The sequence below is a fragment of the Varanus komodoensis genome, unplaced genomic scaffold (assembly GCF_004798865.1).
Source record: "Varanus komodoensis strain SLA01 unplaced genomic scaffold, ASM479886v1 scaffold32, whole genome shotgun sequence".
NCBI lineage: Eukaryota > Metazoa > Chordata > Lepidosauria > Squamata > Varanidae > Varanus > Varanus komodoensis.
In genome coordinates, this window is record NW_025335798.1 from 1,205,854 (window position 1) to 1,225,426 (window position 19,573).

Consider the following 19,573-nt stretch of genomic DNA (forward strand, 5'->3'; position numbering starts at 1 on the left):
TTTTTTCCTTTTTGGAAAAGGTAGTATTAGATGTGAAATGTGGTGCTTGTAGTTAATGAACTCATGATTTGCCATGTTATATGCCATTGCTATTTTGAATATGTACCCTCTCATTGGATGTTGGTCTGATACATTTAATCATGGATTAAACAACCCACAATTAACTTACGATTAGTTCTTAGATTAAATGTGGGTTGTTTGATCCACAGTTAACCCATAGACTCTGGGCTTTCACATTACAGAATAACCTATGGTCAGATGTTGCACATTCAAATTAGTGGCAGCACACAACCCAGTCAAATGATGGGTTAATCATTTGCCACCTTTATGATTAAACCAGGTTTGCTCTCTTTGCTAATCTTAGTGGAAAGGATAATCTTTCCACTAGCAGTAAAAAAAATAAAATTTATTTCAGTTTCAGCCGTTCTAGTTGGTGACAGAGCCAATTACAAAAACTCTTGAATAAGGGACTCAGCTTTTTATATCAGAAATTGTTTTTGGGTGATCCTTATATAGTGTGGAAATAGATGATAAAGGTTGTAAAGGAAAGGAGGTAAGTTAGTAAAACTATTTCAGGTAGAGGAAGTAAATTTGCTATATTCAGAAGACTACAAATTGCTTTTCAAATAATCTTCACTTGGTTTGAGTTGTTCATACAAAAACTTGTACTCATCCCAATAGGGGGTACAACTTTAAACTAGCATTGCTGGCCAAGGCAAAAATAGTTGTTCTTTGGCCACTGCAGGGAAGCATACTAGTTGGTTATTGCTTCTGGAAGGTGCCCTTCCTGCTTGCAACAAGGGTTCCATTTGGAACATGGTTATGCGTTAAAATAACGCATAGCTGACTGTGGGTATGGTTGGATAAATGTCTCCACTTCTCTCATCTCAGTGTCTGGAAATGGTCCACATCACACGGCCCCCTGCACCTCTTCAAGTTCCTCCTTGACTTCTGGATACCAGCCGGCATCCCTTAAGAATGTGCACTCAAAGCAGCTTTCACACTCCCAACACCTTGGAGCTGGTGAAGGAGAAAGAAATGGCCACTCCTGCAGTTCCAATTAGGGAGGATGGTTGGCTGCTCTTCACACTTGCCAGCAGGAAACACTGCCCACTCACTATGGGCGTGGCAAGCGAAAGTGTTGAACCTTGCATCAAAGGCAACCTCCCAAAACTAGTTGATTCCTCTGACAAGATGGAGGATGTTCAGCCTATTCTGGAGGGAGTTACACTTCCCTTGAAAGAGCAGGTTCATGGTGTGGGGTGCTCCTTGATTTTTTGTCACTCGATGCTCAGATTCCCTCATTGACAAGTTTTGCAGTGTAATTTTATGTTTCTATTATCTATTTTAATACTGTACTTGTTATTTTATTTACTGCTGTAAACTGCCTTTCAGACCCCAGTGCTATTGGGTGGTAGAGAAATAAAATCATCAACAACAATAATAGTAACATTAACAGCAACTACTGCTGCAGCTGCTGCTACTACTCTGGCATATTACAAGAATAGTCAATCAATAAAAATCCCTATCTGAGGTATTTTTGAGCATCCAGATACTGCCAATGTGTAAAGACTGAGTATTTCAGAATGCTTTGAGATTATGGAGACCCTTCCCATATGTTTAGTTTGTCCTAGCATAGAATGTTAATGTTCCAGTGCATGCTAAAATGTTAATTTGTATAGGTGTTGGGGAAAGACAACAGGACATTTTCACATATTAAAGGGAGACCATCTGTGCTTGCTTTTAAAGGTTTATGGGAAGGACAGTTCGGTACACAAGTGAATGTTCTCATGTTTAGATGTTTTGTCAGCTCTTAAAGTATTTGTGAAAATGAAACCGAGATGAGGTGTAGCCTTTGGAGCAGATGGGGAACAGCTTATCAGGGTCAGATTAGATTTGCAAATAAGTGTTATGGCCTCTGTGTGTACATGCGCACATGCATGTGTGGTGTTATGACAATTTACAGAGCCTACTTGAAAGAACCAAACTAAGTGGCTTTTGTCTGCTTTCAGACAAACTCTGAGACCAGTATATCTGCGCCTCCCTCAGCTAAATCTCTAAAAAGAAAATGTTCTGAAATGAGTGCTGGGCTGGTGCAACGAGCAGCAACTATTGGAAGCTGTCCAGTGCTCTATGGCCAATCAGTACTGAGTACAGGTGAGTATCATACCTCTGATTCTCTTTTGCTTCTTGATCTCCACTGCAGAGTTTTGTAAAAGTTCCCATTTCCCCCCTTGTTGTTACAGGTCTTCAGACTGCAGGGTTGAGTTTGCAACAGAGTTATCTTGGAGTAACACAACCAGCACTTGTAAGTTACTCAGAGTGTAGTGCCCCAGTTGGACTTTCTGCAAACACTTCACAGCCAGTTTCTTCACAAGGAGCCCCTTCTGCCACTAGTGTCACAGAACAGCCGCCTCTGCTGCCACCGCCACCGCCTCCGGTGTCACCACCTCCACATGCTCCTAAAGCACTGCCTCCAGAGAAGTCAAAAAAGCTTAGGAGAGGTGGAAAGGTAAGTACTTAAATCTATATCTCCTCTCATTGGGTCAAAACAGGACAAGATGTGTATAGGAGTAATTGTGCATTATTTTACTGTGCTGGTTTAGAATCAGACTCTAGAACTGGCCTTGTGTGATGCAGAAATGGAGTGGATAACCTGACAGTTTCAGAGCATGGGATCTAAATATTCATAGGGTATATAGGTGCTCCACTTCTACAGAAACCTAATACCAGTAACCTTGGAGTTACTGACCTAAGCTGTTACTTGTCTTGTAATATTGTTACTTGTCTTTTGCTTCTGTGCTGGAAAGTGTGCTCTGTTAGCCAGTTACAGGTTCAGTTCTATAAATTAATGCATTTTTATGTGCGAATGTGTGTGCGCACAGACTTAAACTGCTTGTTCTGTGGTGCACAAGAGAAGTTGGCTATATACTTAGTTTAAGTAGCTGAGGTTCATTATTTCCATGAGATCAGAACTGGTGCAACTTAAAAGCTATTCTTTGACCATCCCTTTGGGTTTTTCTGTTCCCTTGGCATGATGCAATCCAGTGTGAGACTAACCAGAAAGAATTGGCAGGATACCATTTTCCTTCTTGTCTGTGAGAACAAAGCAGCCTTCCAACCTAGTAGTACATTATCCTAATCAACAAACTTAAGCTTTGTTCTCAGGACAGAGAACAAAGCCTTCCATGAAAGTTGAGCTCTGACAATGATAGCATGCTAAATATTTTGCTACAGAGAAAAAAGAACAAGACAAAGATGCCATCTCTTGTAAAGAAGTGGCAGAGCATTCAGCGGGAACTGGATGAGGAGGAAAACTCCAGTTCTAGTGATGAGGATCGGGAGGTGATATCACAGAAGCGAATTGAAGAATGGAAACAGCAGCAGCTAATCAGGTATGAGGCAGTTTTGAAATATAGCCAGCTTTTCTGGGCAATGTTGACCATCAGCACATAGTTGTATGTTTCAGTTTCAAAATTTAGCTTAATCTCATTGTAATTGCCCCTTCTTGCAAGGCAGAATAGAAGGTCATCATGCCTAATGCCAGGAAACAGAACAAAATTCCCAAAAGAGCCAAGTGGAAGAAGAGAGATTGGTAGGTGAAAGGGCAATCCTTTTTTCCAGCAGTGACAGTACAGCCTCAGTAATTCCTTGTGTTTGGGCACAGGGGAACCTTACTATTTTTATTTATTCCATTTTATACATTATAGACACCCTTCAATATGTAATTTTAAAGTCAAATTAATGAAATTCAGTAGGTACAAATGCCAAGTTCTGTACCTAGGAAAAATAAAATTCATCATTAAGAGATAGGGTATACCTAGCTCAACAATACTGCAAGTGCAAATGATCTTGGAATTGTTGTAGATCACAAACTGAATGTGAGTCAGCATGATATGGCAAATGCTGTTTTAGACTGCATTAGTAGAAGTATCACTTCCAAATCAAATGAAGTACTAGCTCCCTTTTACTTGGCACTGATTTGGTCTCATCTGGAGTACTACATCCAGTTCTGGATACCACAGCTTCATAAAGATGGAGAGAATCTGGAAAGGGTTCAGAGGAGGGCAACAAGAATGATCCAAGGAATGGAAACAAAGCCCTATGAGGAGAGATGGAAAGAACTGGGCATGTTTAGCCTCGAGAAGACTGAGGGGAGCTACAATAGCATTCTTCAAGTACTTGAAAGCCAGGATCTCTTCACGCATCCCAGAATGCAGGGCAAAGAATAACAGGCTCAAGTTACAGGAAGCCAGGTTCTGGGTGAACATCTGGAAAAACTTCTTGACTGTTAGAGCAACAATGGAACCAATTACCTGGGAAGATTATGGGTTTTCCTATAGGCATTCAAGATGCAACTGGACCCGAGAGGGATGGTTTAACTTAAGAGTCCTGCATGGAACAGGTGGTTGGACCAGATGACCCTCTGGCCCCTTCCAACTCTACTATTCTATATTTCATAAAAGTTGTATGTAGTTAAGAAGTACTCCTTGAAAGATTAATTTAACCTTCTGCTGTGTCATTTCACAAATACAACATTACACATAGAAGGATTTGCTTCAAAATAAGGCATCTTTAACAAATCTACATAGAGAGAGTGTAGAGAGCCAGTGTGGTGTAGTAAAGAGTGTTGAACTAGAACTCAGGAGTTCTGGGTTCCAGTTCCCACCCAGCCATTGAGCTCACTGGGGGACTGTGAGACAGTCAAAGATCTTCAGCCCAACCTACCTCACAGGTTGTTGTGAGAATGAAGAGGAGGAGGAGAATTAGGTAAGTCAACCTGAGTTCTTTGAAAGGAAAAAAGGCAGATGGTGAAGGTATGCCCTTCAGAAAAAGAGAATGCTACTATAGCCAGATGAGAATGTGTGTATGTGCTCGGAGCAGTTTATATATTCACTTTAGGAACTGCTTAGGTATTACTTGGACAGCAAAAACAAGTCCCAGGCTTAGGCATGGCCCCTACTTATTGCATGTTGAGAACTGAAATGTTCAAACTGGGTTCATTTATCTGTACACAGGATTTCTCTGATCACATATTCAGATTGCTAGATAAAAGGGATGGAAGGAATTGTGAAGTAAGAAAGATCTCATATAGCCCAGGTTGTGGTGTTATCTCTGAACCAATATTGCCTGTCAGAATATTTATTTGAGAATTTACCATTTAAACATGCCTTAATATACAAGTGAATGGGTAAATATAATAGTGAATGGGTAAACATGCATTTTATGTGTAGGAAAGCAGGTTCCTTACGGTATGTCTTGTCACAGATTGAAATAACTCTGGATAAAAGAGCCCTGCCTCTCTTAAGATCTTGACCTGTTCCCTCTGGGCTGACTGGTTAGCTGAATAATTTTCCTGCGTATGCTTCCTTTTACAGTGGTATGGCAGAGAGAAATGCAAATTTTGAAGCATTGCCCGATGACTGGCGAGCTCGACTGAAGAGGCGGAAAGCTACTTCAAGCACATGAGAGCTCTTCTTTTCTTTTTTTTTACCCACACATGTACAGTTCAGAACCTTTACTGTTGGATAAATTGTAATTTTTTGAGGATACTTATTTCAGTTGAATGATTTGACAGAAAAATTGTGTGGACTTGGGAATCCTTCTGGAGGTATATTTGGCAAATGGGCCTGTGAAATAATATAGGCTTGACCACTCCTTTTGTAAGCAGCTCCTAATCCCAGTTCAGACAAAGCTAGAATATCATTCAGTTCAGTTCCCTGGTGGAGCTGCTACCAAGAATTGATTGATGCACTTTGGCTGGTTCCATTTCAAATTCCGTATTCCCACTCCTCTGTAAGCCTAAAGGGGCTTTTTCATTTATTTCAAAAATATTTCTACAAGTCCTCACCTGTAATTTCCATTTGCAGCATTTGCAGGTTGGTGTTACTGAATAGACAAATGAACCACAAACTTTCTGCTCACATCTGGCACAGAACTGCAGGTTTTGAACCCCTCATTCCATTCCTGATCTTTGTCCATACCTTGGTTCTTAGCTACATTGTTCTTTGTTACTGCTTGCTTAACTCAAAAAATGGACTGTTGTTTCTGACCTTAAATCTGTATCAGTACTACTGTTTTTCTAGGGTGTTTTCACTTGTAACATTACTCACAGAATAATCTCAGTACACTTTAGATGCTGGAACAAGCCAGTAGTTCTGTTGGTGTTGTTGTAGGAAGGTGGAATGGGACATAGTAGGCAGCTGCTGCCACTGATCACTGACAAAGCAGAAGGGATCAGTCCCCTCGCCTTTACTGATTGGCATTCTGAGGCAGGAAGAAGTTAGTTCAGCACATTGCAGCATGAGGCTGTTCACTGTTCAGCATCCTTGTTTTGTTACATTGATTGCTGCTGGCCAGTGAACAGCCCTGTGTTGGCATAGTGCTGAATGAGCGGTATTGCAGTGTGCCCTAGTAAGAGTAAGGAGGACCCACTTCCTTTTTTACTTGCTGCTCAGCACTCTACCCCATCTTACTCCCACTAAATGGATATATGCTAGAGGAGAGGGAAAATTTAAACATTTGTCAGTTAATATTTTCTAAGCTCCTGTTGTTGAGTTCCAGGAAAAGTAGGGTCTTTGTCTATGTTTAAAGCCAGGTTGAATATTTATCCAGCCTGTGAATGTCTGAGTCTTCTCCTTTGCTTTTTAAAAACCTGAATCAAGTGGTAATGATTTTCTGTAAACTGAAAGAAAAGGCAGTTTATGGTTGAATGCTGTTTGTATTTCTCCTGTTTCTGGCTTTGTAAATTTGTACATACACATTAATAAAATTCTTTTTTATACTTCGGAACTTTCCTTACTATTCTTTGATGCAATTGCTATTATTAATGGTACAGTTAAATGACCAGCAGTTGAGAACTGAGAAAAACCTCAGTTATACAGCACTGAGGTTCATGTTGTTCTGAGTACCAAATATGCCTTGTTATGGTGTTCAGTATAACTTACACACATTCAAATATTCATAATTCAAAAAGTACAAGTTAACCCAAATCTTTTTTTGCAGATTTCAGAATATTGTTGGAAATGTCAATATAAAGTAGAAAAAACTTTATAGAAAAGTTAGGGGCTGGATATTACCAGGCACAGCAACTTTTTCCAAGTCTTGTTTTGGTTTATGGGGCCTAAATAGACTGCTCCTCCCCCCCCCCCCCCGTCACTGACTGTAGAAAAGGAGGTACTTCTTTAGTTAGTACTCCCTTGGAATGCAAAGATGCCTAGAACTTCCAAATAGTAGTATTTGTATAGCATTTTTAGTATTCAACATAACACTTTCATACTAGTCTTATGTGCAACTAAGTAGTTTTAGGCTCCAGATTTGATAGTATAATGGTGGTGGATGGGGCATTTTAGATAGCCATGTGCATTACTTCATTTGTGAAGCACATAACACACACCTCTTTGCCTACAACTGCCATTCCTTGCTTTCCTGACGTTTTAATAAAAAACCCATTTGCCAACCCTGACTTAAAGCAAAACCAATTCTTGAGCATGAGCTATTTTGTGTTTTGAACTCACAGAATAGCAACCATCATGACTACAGCGATGAAATGGAGTTTACTTCTGTTGCCCAATGCTGACATCACCCATGGCTTTCAGGGCGGTCATTTGGAGGACCCTTAGGTTCCAGAACCCTGGACTCCAGTCCAATCCTAGCTAAAACACTGCTCAAGGGTTTCTGCCATTTCTGTCCCCCTCGTGTAGACTAGACCAGACCTGGATTAACCAGCAACTGGGAACAGAAAAATGACGCATGTTCTTCGAGAACGACAAGGAGAGTCATCGCTGGAAAGTTCCCGCTTCAGATGTTAACTTACGCAAGAGCAACACTTATTTAACCGCACCTCATCCTGCTCCTAGTGCCTTTACTTTCCGTATCTCTTCAAGTCCCTGGTAGGAATGCACTCCCCGCGTCCCGCAATCATCTTCTTCGGCCCACATTGGCAGGCAACGAGTTGAGTGAGGCTCCCATTCCCTGGCGCGTCTTTTTCTCTTCCAAGCAATGGCTCATACAGCTGCCACTCCACATTGACGGACCAATGAACAATAAACCCCACCCCCGCCAAACTCGTTCGGCGTGGTTAGTTGCTGAGATACCGTTTTCCCTTTCTGCGGTGTGTGTCTGTGTCTGAAGTGGGAGAGGGAGAGAGTCGGAAAGAAGCGGAGCCTGAGGGGGCTAGAGAGGGGGTGAGGATCGCTCTCGCCCGGCAGTGAGCCCCGCGTCCTGCTGCCCGCTTCCGAAACTGGGCGACTGTTGTTCGCTTAGGCTCGGTCATTAACGGGCGGCCCACGAGCGAGCGACCCGCGCGGGTGGTGATGAAAGCCGGGCGCGCGCGACTTTTGCGTGCGTCTCCTGAGGTGGTTTTGATGCCGGTGACAAAACAGCTGTCGCCATAGAAGCCTTTCAGTCCCCTGGGTCAGAATCGTTGGGATCTGAAGGAGGGCTTGCCGTCAGCTTTAGGTAGGCAATATGCATTCGTTTAGTTGTGTTGTATTCTTTTTCGAGAGGAATTGCCCGTACGTTACAGGCCACAGTTTAAAAGTGTCTTTCTCTGCCTTCCTTTTCATGTCTTTGTCCCATTTAAACCAGTGCCCGTCGCCCTTCTTTGTCATAGTTCTTTCTCGCTTCCCGCCGACCCATCCACACTGATGCCTGATGTTACTGAGAGGGGAATGACGGGATAATCAGATATTGGTATTTCAAGCAGAAGACAAGGCTCACTTATAGCTTCTCTCTCTCTCTCTTTAAGTATGATATGACATTTTAGATCTTTACACTGCTAGTGGCCTTTGCTCTGTTTTAACTTTGATTTTATTCTGTTCAAAACTTTTAAAGGGTTTCCTTTAAGTGTTGCTGTGTTGTATATTAGGGTTTTAATTTTGGGGAGGCACAGAGAGAGTTTTGAAATGTAACAAAAAAGCATCAGTAAATGATATAGAACTCTTTTCTTTGTTTTTATTTAGGAGGCATCCAGACAGAGCCAGCATGTGTCCAGCAGACCCAGCACCTGAGGGTCTGGTCAGTATAAAATTTAAATCAAATTTGTAAGCCTTACATTAAAGGGGCTGGATAAACTCAATCACTTTGAAGCTCAGAGGGATTTAACATGTTGCGTTACTGAGGCTTCTTCTGTTTTCATTATGGAAGGAAAAGTACTTCCTTTTTTCCTGGTGGTTTCTATAGCAGCAGTAAAGCAAAACTGGGACAATACACTCGTCTTTCTTGTTTGAAATCTTAAAGCAAGGAAAGTCAGCTATAATACTAGTAAAAAAGAAATGTCATGGGAAAATGGTTGAAAAACATGGAAGAAGCCCTGGAGAATGACATAATGAAAAGACCCCACAAACTTTTGTGAATGAGAGAGTCTGAGCACACAATAAAGACCTCATGTAGAGAAGCACTGAGTGTAATTGTAGATTTTCATTAGACTGGTACGTTAGGTATAGGTTGGGTGGCAGATGAACTAGGACATTAAGGGAAGAGGGATGAGATTTCAGATCTTTTTAGTAGAGAAAGGGTAAACAGGATTGTCCTGAGGCTTTGGCTGTAACTTGTGGACTCCTGCAATATTCTCACTTTGATCTTGAATTACCTTTAGTCTTAGCACTACACTTGGCATTTTTTCTTTAATCTTGTATTAGCAAATAATGTAAAGGCATTGGTAAATGAGATGCAAGTAAAACATGCTGCCTTTCTAACTGATCAGACATTTCCCTCCCAAAATAGCTTAAAGAGCCCTATGAACGTTTCATGTACCAGCATCTCCAATACTATGGCTATTTCAAAGGTAAGAGAACTGATCTTAATTCTGATTGTTTTATTTATCAGGCTCTATATCCATTAGTTCTGCCTTCACCGCAGGGCTTTTCTGGACTTTGTCCTTTTCACTGCCAGGTTTCATCTTTTGAACATTCAGGAATGACTGCCATGTATTTCAGCTGTGCAAAAGAAACCATGTCTAATCTTTGATCAGCTTTTTAAAAAACTTGTGCACTTAAAAAGTGAGAAAAACATACTGGGAAACAGCAATATTAAAATTATATTTTAGTAGTGCAGAATATAAGACACAGGAGTCCTTTTCTGCCTTGCACCTCTGTTCTGAAGCACTAACTTAACTTCTTAACTCTCTAACATTCAGATGTAACTCTCTTCAAATTCAATGGAATTTACTTCCCAGGAGGTATACTTAGGATCATTGTCTCAATTGCTTTAATCTTATACAAGTTATGTATATAAGTCAACATATAGTTTATTCCTGTCATATTGTAGATGACAGCTATACTAATAAGCCATGCTGCAGATATAAAAATTGACTTTATACTACTATGTTATTTTTTCCGTTTTATTTCTTGAATTTTAAGTGCCAGTATACTGATTCACTATAATAATTGGAGACCCAATAATGGATCTGTATTGGCCCATTTAATTTTAAATGGCTCATGTAAATAGATTTCCACAATAATACTAGAAATGTTTCTTTTTAGATGAGGTAAATGTGTTTCAAAATCCTATTTTACCTCTTGAGAGCCAGAAAAGGAATTCTCATCATATGTTGAAATTAGGCAACTTCCACAAGAGAGAGAAATCAGGAAGCAATTCAGGCAAGAATCTACTCTGTAAGTAAACTGTAAGCCTGATGTAAGAGATTGATTTATGTACTGAGAATGATAAGCATGTTTAAGCCCTCACAGTTGCCTCCTATTAGAGCAACTGCAAAGAAATTAATAGCACTTTGCCAATTTTCACTTTGGCAGGTTCACTTATGATGGAGACAACACTTCTTAAAAGCAAACAACTTATGCTCGACCATCCAGAGGGTCCTGGTGTTTTGCGCTTACGAGAGCCTCGGAATCTTTTTTCTCTGCCTAATAGTAGAGAGTCAATCTTGGCTCCACTCTGGCCAATAGAATGTGAAGTAATCGAGGATCGTATTCACCACATTGGTAATCTGAGTTTTGGCTTGGGATTAATGTTTTATATAGACAAAGTTTGCCGTAAATTTAGGCAGTATGACATCCATGATTGAAAAGTTCCTTTCCATTAGCACAAATCCACAGAACAGTGTTTACACTGAAATGAACATTGCAAGTTTTAGAGTCTCTTGGACTGACATTTTAATTTGTATAATATTTGGTTATCCTTTAAAGGGCTTTTATACTCAAAACCAAAACATTATTCCAGTTTCCAGACAGCTCCATGAAGTAGCAATTCAAAATTTGTTATATAGATCCTAGATTTAAACTTCTAGTATAGTTACAGGATTTCATTATGCATTTCACATACTGTTTGTTCTAACAAGGAAATCAAAAAAGATAATGAAAAGCAGGGATTGGCAAAGTGCCTGCAAGTGTACTGGTGCCTGCCAAGTTCTTTGACCATCTGTACAATTTCCCTTTAACTGGGAAGCATTTGCTAGTTGACAGGTCAAGACTTTTCTTTCCCAATTTTCTCACTTGCTTCTTTTTTGATGTGGGGGGAATGTGGATGGGGAAGAGGCTGAAGTGGTGACAAGATGAAGGGGAGGCTAGAAGAAGCAGTAGCAGTGGTAGGCAGTAGGGACAGTGTACAGGAAAGAAGAAAAAACACCAAGGTGAGAAATCTGGAAGAGGAGGAAGGGAGATAAGAAAAAGGGGAATTCAAGAGAATTCAGGCAAAGGAGTAAGAAAAGAGACTATTCCTGCAGGCTGAAATGCCCACAGAGCAAATGCAGTTGCAGCCATGAAAAAACATTATGAAGGTGCTTGAGGACCCTAAAAGACTGCCTACCCCAGTGGTGTATTTGAGAAGCCAAATAGTATTTCAGTATTTATCTATAGATGTATAAACTGAGGTCATTCACCTTTTATTCATTTGGGTGAATTCACCTTGGAATTTACTTTGGAAAGCATCTATGTATTAACAATGTGTTACAACTTAGTATGATGTTCAGATTTTATCATCATATTCCTCTCATAATGGTCTTTAATGAAAATATAAAAAGTCCTGTCTCATCTTGAAGTGACTATTAACAGATATTTCTCTTTAATGAGATTCTAGCCTTTTACTATCCAGATAGTTTTCTCAAGTTTAAGTAATAATTTCATATTCATTATTTCCAATTTTCTTGTGTATCTTGTCATGCTACAAAGCATTTTTGGAATGGAATGGAAAAATCTAGAGAATGCAGGGAGAATATTTCAGATCTTTTGGGTCTTCAAGTACTAAAAACATTTCAATTAAAACAAATATATAACAATATGTTTTTTTTAAATTAGAGTGGGTTCCCCCTGAACCTGAACCTTTCTATCAGCCAGCAGGAAATGAATTTGCACCAGAAGTAATGGGAGAAGATTATGGAACAGTTGTCTATTTCATAGATCCAGGTATTTGCATTTATATATGCTTACATTACATAGTATATGATATGAGTTCCAGTGAATTAGAATAATGCAGGCTTGAAAAATGTAATATCTGAAAATAAGTTTCAGCTTGACTTTAAAAATATTTTGAAATTATTATAAATCTAATAGCAAATATATGGTGCCTTTCAGTTTAGAAGCAAATGATAGCTGTCCTTTTATTAGCTGAAGTTTTGATACATTCTAGGAACCCTCTAATATACATAAGTACATATTTATAAATTAAAATAATTTTCTTAATCCCCCAAACTGCCTTAAACTCGAGTTTACTGAATGCTAGTGGCTTAAATATAGGAAACCATCTGTCAGATGAACTGTGTGAGTCTCCAAATGTGATTCCCACCAGCCTCAGTCAGCATGGCTAGTGATCAGGGATTATGGGTCCTGTAGCCCAGAACATCTGGGGAGTATAATGTTGCCTAATCCTGAGAGTGGTAGAGATATGGAATATTCATTTGTAACTTTTGTAGAAAGAGAAAAAAGAAAAACAGGGTATGAGAAAAGATGGAATCAACCTGTTCAAATTTTGTCAGTTTATAAGTAAGCATTAGACTGTAAGGTTAGGGTTGTGTGGATGTACATTATGATGTTAAAAATCCTTTCGCTGTACACAGCATACACAAATGTTAAAGCAAGAGTAGACCAAAGGAAACCATTTTCCCCTTCCAGAATTGTATTCTCCGACCTTATACCATATAGCCATGAAATGCTTGAATGTTGGGCTGGCAGCTCTGTAGTGCTATATGGGGAAGGTTAGGAATGGGGGGAATATATTCTATCTTTTCCCCATTTCTGGAATCACACCCCAGTGGCAGACCATTACAGGGCTCCCATTTCAAGCTGACTGGAGTTCAGAACAGATATGCTGGTTTAAATGAGGGTTGGGATGCCCACTGCAACATTCAGTTATTCCCTCTAATAAGAATTTCCAAGCCTGTCAGTTCCACAGAGGACCACACAAAAACAGTATGGTTTCTTTATATTCAGGGATCTCCCAGGTATGGATAAGTATATGAGCTTGTACATCATAAGGGAAAAATATTTTTTAATTAAAATGTCCCCCAAATAGCCTGAGACATAATAGTGGCAAATGGTTTAATTATTTTATTATTTGCCAGGCTACATGTTAATCATGAGAGATTCTGCTTTCCATAATCAGTCTCTGATCAGCCCAGTCACAGATTGCTAAGTTAAGTAACTCAAAGCTAATCTACAATCAGTTCTAACAATAACTTTTGGTTGTTTAACTAATGAAAAACCCAAAGTATGAGGGGTTTGCACATCACACAACAACCTACAATTGGGCCAACTGGAGGGTGACTTGCACATGGCATACAGTTCATACAATCATGGGCTAATTAAATTGGGGGAGTGGGAATTGGCTTGGTTGAGCACCTAACAGCTAAAGGTATCCTAAAAGATGGGATTAATAGATGATTCACATCCAATTAAAAATCTCCCCTACATGCTTATCTACCAAAGAGGAAAATAATAGAAATACCCCATGCTTTCCCTCAAAGATAGAAAAGCAGCCTGAGGAAGGCAAGTATGGATGCTTCCAGATGGAAGAGTCTTAACACTAATAATTAGAAAGCATTATGTAGCTGTGCCATTTTTCTTCCTTGATGGATTTTTCAAGGTAAGAGAAGGGATGAAAAAATGGTGGGGAAAACAGTTTACGAACAGAAGATGCTATTGTCTGAATTCAAAATTCTGTGAATGAGGTAGGCATGGCATGATAAAAGCTTAAAATGGATGGCATGATAAAAGCCCAATCTTTTAAGTACTTAGTTATCATGGAAGAACACTTAATAGGAGTACAATGTTTTTTGGTTCTGTTTGGTTCTTTGAAAATAGCAACAGTGAAGGCCAAATTGAAATTACTGTGTTTTCAGTACTCTTTGTTAATGGGAGCTCAGTACTTTTCAGTCATTTGGATATGGACTTTATAGACTTACTATACAATTGAGACCTAGTTCTGCAGATCTCTGTTGACAACAATGCCTCTTCTTTGGCAGCAAGCAAGGATACTTATTTTACCAGTTCCCGAGTTGGAGGACCAAGAGATACCATCAAATCAGCTGCAGTCAGCTTAAGAGATCAAGAAGACACTGTACTGTTGTTTGAATCACGTTTTGAGAGTGGAAATCTTCAGAAAGCTGTCAGGGTGTGAGTAAGAGGACCTGGGAAATTATTCTGGGGCAAGGGGCTATCTGGGACTAAGAAATCAGAAAAGCTCTTTAGGAAAAAGCCTAGGCTGATCAGTTGACATATAGTGGTACCTTGGCTCATGAACTTAATCCATTCCATGACTCTGGTTGCAACCCAAATTGGTCGTGAGCCAAGTCAAATTTCCCCATAAGGTTCAATGTAAATAAAGTTAATCCATTCTGTAACTATTTTTTTTTTACTCACAAAACTTTGAAGCAAAGTGACAAAGAACAACAAAGATCGTGGCCATCTCTTCCCCCCACCCCCGAGCATGACCGCAGCCATCTTCCCCCTCCCCACACGACCGCGATCACGCCTGTGTTCCCTGCAGGAGTGCGTCTGTGGCCATAAATGGGCACGATTGCTGTTGCACTTGAGCAGGGAGGATGGGCGTGATTGTGGTCATCTCCCCCCCCCCCCCGGCCGTCATCCCCTCCATCCCCCCCCCCTGAGCACGACCGTGATTGCACCCATGCAGGGAAGGCAAGCATGATTGCGATTGTCACCCGATGCGGAGTTCGCCAACTGTGGCAAAATTTTCATGAAATTTCTGTTCATAACCCGATTTAGTTGTGAACTGAGGCGTTCGTGAGCCGAGGTACCAATGTATTCTTCAGCTTTTACTGTGTTCTTGCATTGGCATCTCTCATATTGTGTTTAAGAAATAGAGTACACATGGCAGAAGTCTTAGATCTTCAAGCACAACTTATGTATCTAGTACATTCTTTCACAGATCACACAGCTTTAGAGAGGATAATAAAGTACTGAATATTTTATGCCTGATTTGTATTTAAATATGGTAAATTATTACAAATGCCATTCATTCTTGTAGTATTGTTGGCAGGCACCCTGACCAACTTTCTCAATACATACACCTTAAAGTGCTATAAATGTTAGACTAAAGTCTGAGATAACACAGCACTGTTTGCTGTGCAGGTCTTTTATGAGAAACACAGGTACCTCATTGGAATTATGTATGCCTCTAGTATGCCTTATTTGTGAATTTGTTGTTTCATCTTATTTCTAGCATACTGAAGTATGAATGTTAGTTTCCCCAAATCACCAGTACTTTCATAAATATGTGTACATGAAGTCATATATTATATTCATTCTTGTACTAACTAATCCAGATCAGCAGGTCTCACACTTCATTCCAGTCTGGTTCCTTCATGGTTCTTAGATAATGTCCAATTCAGCAAGTGACGTTAAGACATAGTCGTATACCACACAATTTTGCAGTCCTAAGAGCTCCTGGCACAACTTGCAGTCCTCTAAAGTTTTGGCCTACAATTCCCATCACCTCTTGCCATTAGCTATGCAATCCAGGTTGATAGGAATTATAGGCCAAAACATTTGGAGAACCATACATTGCCAGTCCCTAGCCCACTGGGAGCCAGTATGGTGTAGTAGTTAAGAGTATGCGACTCAGGAGTTCTAGTCCCCACTCAGCCATGGTGTTCACTGAGTGACTTCAAGCCAGTCACCGACTCTTAACCCAAACTACCCTACATGGTGGTTGTGAGAATAAGATTGAGAGGAGGAGGAAGAGAGTGATATAAACCACCTTGAGTTCCTTGGAAGGAAGAAAGGTGGGATATAAATAAAATAAATATCAACCTGGCAAAGAATCTGCTAGCTCCATTTTATTTTATTTGGCATGAAGGAAAGGATCTGTTTCTGAACATCTGTGATTCATCTTCTATATTTCTATAGAGTTGAGTATAGTTAATTTGGAGAAAATAAGAAAGGCTGTCACACAGAAGATGGATGAGAGTTGTTCTTTGTTGCTCCCAAGGACAGGACTGTTTTCAAGTGGAAGCTGACCCTTTTGAGTCTCCATTGCAGCTTGTTGTCCAATCCTATTCGTAAACCACTGTTTTTTGGTGCTACTGTGAGTGGCGTAGTGGCAGGAGCATGACCTCCGAGAATCAAAGTTGCCCATCCCTATGCTACATAGTTCCCCAGGAGTGGGAGGTTGCTGCTGGTTTTTAATGCATTTTTCTCTTCATAATTATTGCATTGCAGAGGCGAGTATGAGTATGAACTCACATTGCGGACAGATCTTTATACTAGCAAGCACACACAGTGGTACTACTTCAGAGTACAAAATACTAGAAAGAATGTTACCTATCGCTTCTCGATTGTTAATCTGATGAAAGCCAAGAGTCTCTATAGCATGGGGATGAAGCCTCTCCTGTACTCTGAGATGGATGCGCAGTTTCATGGTATTGGCTGGAGGAGAGAAGGTAGTGATATCAAATATTATAAATACAATACAGAGGATGGCCAGACCTTGTATTGCCTCACTTGGACAATTTGCTTTCCATACAGCCATGACACCTGCTATTTTGCTCACTTCTACCCCTACACCTATTCTGATCTGCAGCACTACCTATTCTCTTTGGTAAACAATCCACTCCATTCTCTGTATTTCAAAATTCGCCCTCTGTGCAGCAGTCTAGCTGGGAATACAGTATATCTCCTCACTATTACCAATCCATCGAAGAGTGCCAGTGCTGCTTCAGCAAAGAAGGCTATTATACTGACTGCAAGAGTCCATCCTGGGGAAACTAACAGTTCCTGGGTGATGAGAGGTTTTCTAGATTTCATCCTAAGTGATTCCCCTGATGCTCAACTCCTTCGGGATCTCTTCATATTCAAAGTTGTACCTATGCTAAACCCAGATGGAGTAATTGTGGGGAATTACCGCTGCTCACTGGCAGGAAGGGACTTGAACAGAAACTACAGGACAGTATTGAAGGACTCTTTTCCCTGCATTTGGCATACTCGGGCCATGATCAAAAGGTGAGTGACATCATTTTATTAATTGGTTCTCAGTATTTAGGAACACTGTGATTGGTGGATGACACCAGAGTTGCCAGGGAAGATGTGAGAGAGACAGTGTTGCTGCATTGTGCCTTGTTTCTTTAGCTATTTTTGTGCTTTCTGGTTTGTTATTGGGAGTGCTTAGAATTATGGATAAATTATGTCACTAATATTGGCCACTGGATCTCTTTGTATTTCAGTGGGAATGAAAAATCAGCCTGCCTGTTTACCCAAATAATCAGGCTTTAAATAGAAACCTATCTTAAGAAATGTCAGTCAAAAATGTGTGATGTCCTAACTGTGACGTTCTCTTCCACATAAGTGGGAAAAAACGCACAGTATGGTTATTTATCTGCTACCAGCCAATAGTTTTTATACTTAATAGTTTTTTGGGGTTTTTTTGGCTTCTTTGCTTATATTTTTTCTCTCCAAGAGTCCTTGAGGAGCGGGAGGTTCTGCTTTATTGTGACTTCCATGGGCACAGTCGAAAGAATAATATCTTCATGTATGGCTGTAACAACAAGTATGCACGTGAACAGCTACTCCATGAAAGAATATTTCCTCTTATGCTGAGCAAAAATATTCCTGACAAGGTAGGGCTTCAGCATAGCTTCTATGCATCATTCATTTTGAATTATGTTCTTGATATTTTCATTCCATTGCAGTATATTTCTCTATTCCAGTTTGTATACACAGTGCTAAATTAAAACTGTTTTCACCATCAGAGTTGATGCTTTTTAAATGGGAAGGGCTATAAATTCCCTTAAAGGTCACATATGTTTTGCTGGCCATTTTACGTGGCCTACTTCTGTTCTTGTGAGGGAGACACCTTCTTTTCCTAACAATTTATATTATAAAGTTCAGATTTTACATCAGTAAATGAAACTGTTCTGGCTTGAATTTTAAGGTGCATTGTCCTGTCCTCAAATTACCATGTCAACAGAAGCCTCATCTTTCTATTCTGACCTAGGATTTGGGGATAATTCTGAAAAGAAGCCTTCAGAATTATCTGCTTTTAACAATTTAACCTATATTAGTTAAAGTACACATGAGTTGGGTATGAGTGACAACAGGACAACGGGGTCATACTGACTAGAAAAAGAAAAAACACCTGAATTTCAGTAGTGCCCAAGCATGGGTGTGGGTGGAGGTATACTTTACTGGGGTCCACACAACTAGCTCAGGCTACTACACCATTGCCATAATGGGAAGGGGCTTATGTTGAAATTTGGTATTGGACTGAAAATATGATGCTTGGGTCTTCGTATTAGTAAATTTCAAATATTGAGGAGTGTGCTGTGTAGTATAGAAATCGAAATAGAGAACAAATTCAGTTTCAACAGTATTTTAAGAAAAGGCATTGTGTTGGCCACTATGCATTAGATCAGTGATGGCGAACCTTTTAGAGACCGAGTGCCTAAACTGCAACCCAGAACCCACTTATTTATCGCAAAGTGTCAACACTGCAATAAAACCTGAATACTGAGGTTTTAGTTTAGAAAAAACAACTCATACATTAACATCTTTTGTCTTAAAAGAAAACCACAATAACAGAGCTTTCGATGATACAAACAGCTTTTTATTGAAAGGTAAAAGTTTGCATTTGGCGTGCTTTTGCATCTGAGTGCATTTCCTACCTTGTGGGGGCTTCTGCTAAAATCACAGCCAGTCCAAGCAAATATATATATATCCTTGCTCATTTTCATAAATTCTTCACAAACAACTAAATATGATGCTGCAGATTCAAATATGCCAGGGAGACAGCACAACATTAATAATCTCAGTCTCTTAATTAGAACATCTCTTTGCTAAATCTTAGATACTAAATTTCATTTTTTCATAAGAAAACTCAAAGCTGAAATCTTGTGTTAATAAAAATGAATGTATTAAAACTCACAGCCAGTCCAAGCAAATATATATATAGAGAGAGCCAGTGTGGTGTAGTGGGTAAGAGCATGGGACTGGGACTCAGACGATCTGGGTTCTAGTCCCCGCTCAGCCATGGAGCCAACTGGGTGACTTTGGGCCAGTCACAGACTCTCTGCCCAACCTACCTCACAGGGTTGTTGTTGTGGGGATAAGATGGAGGAGGAGATGTAAGCTGCCTTTTTCCTACAAAGGGCTCAAGGCAGCTTACA

General features: G+C 40.0%; 2 protein-coding genes across 4 annotated transcripts in view; both read left to right on the top strand.

Moving 5' to 3' along the window:
• The window catches only part of FNBP4 (formin binding protein 4), a 28,265-nt gene extending 21,473 nt beyond the window's left edge, over positions 1–6,792 (top strand). For all 3 annotated transcript variants that reach the window (XM_044438253.1, XM_044438252.1, XM_044438251.1), the window contains exons 14-17: positions 2,013–2,157; positions 2,247–2,512; positions 3,238–3,395; positions 5,379–6,792. In XM_044438253.1, coding sequence (XP_044294188.1) covers positions 2,013–2,157; positions 2,247–2,512; positions 3,238–3,395; positions 5,379–5,469 — 660 coding nt within the window. In that variant the 3' untranslated portion in view covers positions 5,470–6,792. The remainder of the gene's footprint in view (positions 1–2,012; positions 2,158–2,246; positions 2,513–3,237; positions 3,396–5,378) is intronic.
• Positions 6,793–8,226: 1,434 nt separating this feature from the next.
• The window catches only part of AGBL2 (AGBL carboxypeptidase 2), a 48,775-nt gene continuing 37,428 nt past the window's right edge, over positions 8,227–19,573 (top strand). The window contains exons 1-9 of the mRNA XM_044438422.1: positions 8,227–8,460; positions 8,964–9,018; positions 9,727–9,787; positions 10,485–10,616; positions 10,755–10,943; positions 12,255–12,362; positions 14,417–14,567; positions 16,635–17,414; positions 17,869–18,028. Coding sequence (XP_044294357.1) covers positions 8,986–9,018; positions 9,727–9,787; positions 10,485–10,616; positions 10,755–10,943; positions 12,255–12,362; positions 14,417–14,567; positions 16,635–17,414; positions 17,869–18,028 — 1,614 coding nt within the window. The 5' untranslated portion in view covers positions 8,227–8,460; positions 8,964–8,985. The remainder of the gene's footprint in view (positions 8,461–8,963; positions 9,019–9,726; positions 9,788–10,484; positions 10,617–10,754; positions 10,944–12,254; positions 12,363–14,416; positions 14,568–16,634; positions 17,415–17,868; positions 18,029–19,573) is intronic.